Source organism: Ovis aries, chromosome 7 (assembly GCF_016772045.2).
Source record: "Ovis aries strain OAR_USU_Benz2616 breed Rambouillet chromosome 7, ARS-UI_Ramb_v3.0, whole genome shotgun sequence".
NCBI lineage: Eukaryota > Metazoa > Chordata > Mammalia > Artiodactyla > Bovidae > Ovis > Ovis aries.
Genome location: NC_056060.1, coordinates 70,880,243 through 70,886,298, shown reverse-complemented (window position 1 = coordinate 70,886,298; position 6,056 = coordinate 70,880,243). Strand labels below are relative to the sequence as shown.

The following is a 6,056-nucleotide window of genomic DNA, read 5'->3' as shown; positions in this document are numbered from 1 at the left end:
TTTGAACTTATCTAATCAGAGATAAGTATAGTCATAAAGTCACTCTCCTTCCACCTTTTGGCTCCCTTTATCTCCATGCATTGTTCTTATCTCCTGCCAGTCTTGGCTACTGACAATAGATTATCTCTATTTAGAGACGCTAATTGTTTTCAAAATCTTTTTAATAATTGCTTTGGAACAAGGTGTGCAAATGAGGCTTAAGATAATTACAGCTCCATTTGTTTGTGTAGTTTTACTAAGCATTCTCCACACACACACAAAATAACAGATGATGGGACTGAAATTGCAAGACATCTTTCAATCCCTAGCAGTAAAATAGGCCAGCATTGCAATCTACACACACACACACAGAGGCACACACATGCACACACACACACCCCTCTTTATTTAATCTTGTTGGAGCCGCGGTCGTCCTCGCTTTGAGGGCAGTGTTCCTCTCAGAACAGGGCAATATTATGTTACAACCGGACGGCTATTGGAGCCGGACACAGTTTTATTTAATTTACACCCCATCCAGCGCCTTTCGTGCGATGTTCCCAAAGCATTTTTGCTAATAGCAAGTAAAGCTTCTCAGCATTCCTCATTAGCAGAGGTGGCAACCGCACAGATAGGGAAACCGAGTCCAGAAGCCTGCCTGCAGACTTAAACCACAGATCATTAAAATTCTGAATCGCAAATGAACTCTTGGAATCTCTATTTGCTCAGCAACTATGCTCTACACAACTCTTCTCTTGGTCCCAAATAGTCGTGGCCTTTTGCGAATGAGGGAAGCGCTATACAGCTGGGAGTATTTGTGTGCTTTGGAGGGCGGTGGGGGCAGGAGAGGAGAGGGGAGGAAATTAGGTTTGGCTCCTGGAGCTGAAGCCAGCCGGGAGAGAAGCCATTCTTGCAGCGGCTGCAGCCCAGAGGACTGGTCTACTCTTGTATTATTTATCGCGTTCCATAAGCTATTCATCAATCCATTACTTATTCATTCCAACATTAAGGTAATTAAATATGAGCTCACCGGGAAATGGCAAGTTTGCAAAGGACAGGGACAGAGGTACGGAGGGAGAGGAGGGGAATTAGAAGGTCTGGAGCCATTGATTTGTGCAAAGATGTGCGCGGCTGCCCTTAGGTGACACAGCAGAGGGGGCTCACGTTGCAAGGTCCTGACGCGCTCACCCACTCCCACCGCCCCTCGTCCCCGCGAAGCACCGCTCCCTCCCTCCTCCCCACTTCGCTTCCCACCACTCGCGGTCCCTCTCCTCCCACCACTCCCTATCCCTCGCTGTACAGCCTCGCCCTCCCCGCGCGGGGCGGCGCGGCCTCCCGGCCCGGCCCGGCGGCGCGCGGGCTGGCCAGCCCCGGATAGGCGCCGCCCGCAGCCAATCAGCGCGCCGAGGACGCTGCGCGCTTTAAGGCAGCTGCAGGGAGAACAGAAACCAAGTTCCCCGGCAACGAGCAGCATCCACCCGGCCGGAGGCAGGAGCCAGCGAGGCCCGAAAAGCTGCGGAGTGAGCCGGCCGTTCCTATTCCAGCGCGCGCTCATACTCCTCCTCCACTTACTCGGCCGCCCGTCTTCAAGTCTTGACTCGCTTTTACGCCTTCGCACAGCCTAGGGAGGGGGTTAGGAGCTGCCGCGCCCCCCTCCCTGCGGCTGCCTCCCCCTACTTTTTCGGCTTTGCTCCCTGCCGCGTGCGCCCGGGTAGTGCGCCCCGGCAGGCCCCAGCCATGTCGATGCTGCCATCGTTCGGCTTCACACAGGAGCAAGTGGCGTGCGTGTGCGAGGTTCTGCAGCAAGGCGGGAACCTGGAGCGCCTGGGCAGGTTCCTGTGGTCGCTGCCCGCCTGCGACCACCTGCACAAGAATGAAAGCGTGCTCAAGGCCAAGGCCGTGGTCGCCTTCCACCGCGGCAACTTCCGCGAGCTCTACAAGATCTTGGAGAGCCACCAGTTCTCGCCTCACAATCACCCCAAGCTGCAACAACTGTGGCTGAAGGCTCACTACGTGGAAGCCGAGAAGTTACGCGGCCGGCCCCTGGGCGCGGTGGGCAAATATCGGGTGCGCCGAAAATTCCCTTTGCCACGAACCATCTGGGATGGCGAGGAGACCAGCTACTGCTTCAAGGAGAAGTCGCGGGGCGTGCTGCGGGAGTGGTACGCGCATAACCCTTACCCCTCGCCGCGTGAGAAGCGGGAGCTGGCCGAGGCCACCGGTCTCACCACCACCCAGGTCAGCAACTGGTTTAAGAACCGGAGGCAAAGAGACCGGGCCGCCGAGGCCAAGGAAAGGTACGCGGCATCATTCCCGCAAATCGGGCGACCCTGGGAAGCCTTCCTTTCCCCTCCGCCCCTTTCCACCCCCGCAGGCACCAACCACCTCGATCACCCCGCTGGCCGGAGCCCCTCCGCGGGGCGGCGCCCCGGCCTCCGCTGCACTGCGGCGAAAGTTCATGAACTCTTGAGATCGCTCGCTAGGGATGGCGGGGCGCGGGGTGGAGGGCGGTGTTCATCTGATTTGAGTGTCCGCGCGTGGATTTCCTGGGATGTGAGTGTCGGGAAACGTTGGCGCTAGGTTTGTTTTTCATGTCTTCTTGGCTGGCTAGGGGGAGAGGAGTGGCGGGTGGAGAGTGAGTTTTTAGATCAAGCAGAAGGGGAATGTTGATTGGTATCGCGGGGGGAAGGGGTTCAGTGGGGGCTGAGGGTCTGGAACCTCTCTCCTCTCGCACCCCGGAAGGGTGAAGCTGTCCTGAAAGTTCTGCTCAGTTTCCACTCGCGCCCGGCCCTTCAGTCGCGCTGTCCTGGCAGTCTTTTGGGTGAGAGGTCATTTCCATTCGCACTAGCTGCACAAAGGGAGGAGTCTTTCGAAAGAAGTCCACAGAAGAGAGCGCTTTGGGAGGGTTGGCGCTGCGTTGACTCCCCGGTGCCCCAAGCCCAGAACTGATTCTCTTCGTCGGCTCCCTGGCGCGTGGCCGGGCGCCGCGGCGGGTCCGGCCCGCTGTCCGCGCCGCTCACCCGGGCGAGGAATGGGTCTCTAGTCTCAGACTTCTCTTACCCTAGAACACAGAAGACAACATTTTTTTCAACCTGTCTCTGCCTCCGCCTTCCTCACACGAACACTCCTGGCCACCTGGCCCGGCTCCACTCTTTTGCTGTGGAGTTTCCGACCAAGATTCGGAAGAGCCTCGGGGAGGCGGCGGCGGCGGGGAGAGCGCTCCGGGGAGCCGAGCAGTTTTGGGGAAACCTGAACGCCCGAGTCGGCCGAGTTTCTTTTGTTTGCTTCGGAGCCTGGGGGCCGAAGAAGTCGCCTCCTTGTTTCCCTCTGGGAAGCAAGAGTCTGGAGAAATTCAGCTGAGATGGCATTTTAGGAGAGAGAGACTACGAGAGTTGGGGAGAGTTGGACAGACAGGCAACTCCGGGGTGGGGAGCATTCTGAAGGCAGAAGCGCGAGGGCTGGGAGACCTTGCAGTTTACCAGCACCGAGCGCCCAGGCTGACACCCCGGTACATCACACCCGCTCAGGCTGTGCCGGGTCTTGAAGTTCCCCTGCCAGCAAAGTGTGCGCCGGTGTGGGTGTCCGCAGGGAGTTTGAAAGAGCACGCGAGGCACTGAGGACTGAGCGAATAACACCGGGCCAGGGACCGTGCAGTTCCATTTAGACGTCTGTTACAAAACGGCCGTCCTTTAAGCCAGGCCAGAGGGCCTACTCCCTGATGAAATCGGAGAGACTGGCTGTGCTCCCTGTGTTTACTCAGGTCACTGGGCCGCTCTGGACACCACTTCCCATGACCTGTCCTGTGCCTCTGAAACCACAACCTCCAGGCAGGGGCAGGGAAACTCGACGGTTAATTGTTTCCTCAGATGGGAACAGGACAATTGACTTAATTCACCACCAAACATCTGTGCACTGGGCGCTGTTCGACCCCACCTCCCGTCATTTTCTTCATCACCAACAACCATTTGTTGGAAGATTTTCAAATTTCCTTCTAAATGTGGTACTTCTTGATAGGTATTTAATAAAAACTGTTAGAACAAAACTTTAAAAATAATTTTTTGTGCATTCAAATAAGCCCTGCTGATTTGGCTTTCTAAACTCTGGAAGAGGAAAGGACCCAGCATCACCTTTCTCAAGTCTCCTAGGCCTCCTCTCTTTCCCCCAGGACTCTGTGGGGTGGGTGAGAGGGCAGAACTCCATTTGGGTCAGTGACTGATTGCACAATGGCCCTTTCCTTCTTCCAGCTCCCCTCCCTCCATCCTCACACTTTTTTTTTTTTTTAACCATATGGTGTTGTCCTCTGTTTCTTAGGGAGAACACCGAAAACAATAACTCCTCCTCCAACAAGCAGAATCAACTCTCTCCTCTGGAAGGGGGCAAGCCACTCATGTCCAGCTCAGAAGAAGAGTTCTCACCTCCCCAGAGTCCAGACCAGAGCTCGGTCCTTCTGCTTCAGGGCAACATGGGCCACGCCAGGAGCTCCAACTATTCTCTCCCGGGTTTAACAGCCTCGCAGTCAGCGCACAGCCTGCAAGCCCATCAGCATCAGCTCCAGGACTCCCTGCTGGGCCCCCTCACCTCCAGTTTGGTGGACTTGGGGTCCTAAGAAGGGAGGGACTGGGGCCTCAAAGCAGCAACTAGGGACACTTGTAAATAGACATCAGGAACATTTTTTGCAGCTTGTTTCTGGGGTTCTTTGCGCATAAAGGAATGGTGGACTCTCACAAATATCTTTTTAAAAATCAAAACCAACAGCGATCTCAAACGTAGTGCTCTCTTCTCTCCGACTATTTCCACTTCTACATTTCCCCTCCCAGTGTGGAGATCAGGGGGAAAAAAAACCCAAACAAACAAAAACATCCAGTTACCCAGCCTTGGTTCTGGGCAACCCGTGTTCCTGCTTCAGTAGGCTTCCTTTTTCTTTTTTTTTTTTTCTTCAGTGAATGGAATTACAAATCAACTGGATTTTAATTATTTCATCTTAATTTATTTATGGAAAATGTTTCGAGAAGCGGAAAAGGAAATGAAAATGAGAGAGAGAGGGAAGTTAAAACAGTGAAAAGATCCTCCAGCCTGAGAGGAACTGGTTGCATTCTTAAGGTGAATAGGAAAAATATGATCTTATACCTTTTTTGATGGGGAAAATTAAGTTTACATTTTTCATATTTAGTGTTAAATAATTTTATGTAGATTAAAAGGAAAGAACAGTATTAGGGGGAAGAAAACAAGTGCCTAAATGTCTTAATGCTGTCTATGTGAGGCAGTTAGAAATAGAAGTGACCATTATTAATACAACTATTTTTGTCAAATTTAGTGGGGGTTTTTGGTTGTTGTTTGTTTTCTTGGGTTTTTTTATGGCAAACTTTAAAAAATGTACCAATGTGGAAAAACACTTTCCTGAATGCCATTACTTCTCCTGCCCTTGAAGCTCTCATATCTGTAGCCTACTCCTGTTAAGGGTTTCTCCTTTTTCTAGTTTCTAGCTTGCAAAAGTACGTAACAAATCTGGCTACCTGGTATTTGTTACTAAAACAGCATGTGTTTGCAGGTTTCTTTTCTATTGTACCTAAACCAGTCTAAATTAAAACTTAGTAGAACACCAGGAGTACTGATTCTGTTTCTGAAAGGTGAGTTGTGTACTGCTGTCACTGGGCTCCCCCCTTTTTTAACAAATAGGTTTTTTTTTCTTTATTACTTAATGGTGGTTATGAATTGCAGGGTACATTGAAGGCCATCCCCTGAACCAAGAATGGTGACTGAGTTAATTATGTGACAGAAAAAGAGCAAATTCAAATTTGGTGTATTTATTTTTTATTACTTAGATATGCAGTTTTGTTTACCACTAGCTTTTCTCCACAGAATTCGTACATTACCTCTTTTGTATTAGCAAATTTATGGCAAGACTGTGAAAGTAAAATAATTTATCTGCATGAAGGAAAAAAAGGGAACTCGTTCAAGGATAGCAACATTGTGAATTAATCTGTACAAATAGAAAGCAGACCAACAGGACAGGAGCTCTTTGCAGTGCTGCCGGATGATGTCCAGAAACAATCCCAGTAATCATGTAGGCTCCATATTAT

At 51.5% G+C, this 6,056-nt stretch overlaps 1 protein-coding gene across 1 annotated transcript; it reads left to right on the top strand.

Moving 5' to 3' along the window:
- The first annotated feature begins 1,713 nt into the window (after positions 1-1,713).
- Positions 1,714-4,582, top strand: SIX1 (SIX homeobox 1). Its single transcript, NM_001174113.1, is given in 2 exon segments — positions 1,714-2,273; positions 4,288-4,582. Coding segments are annotated over 2 exon segments (855 nt in total).
- The last annotated feature ends 1,474 nt before the right edge of the window (positions 4,583-6,056 follow it).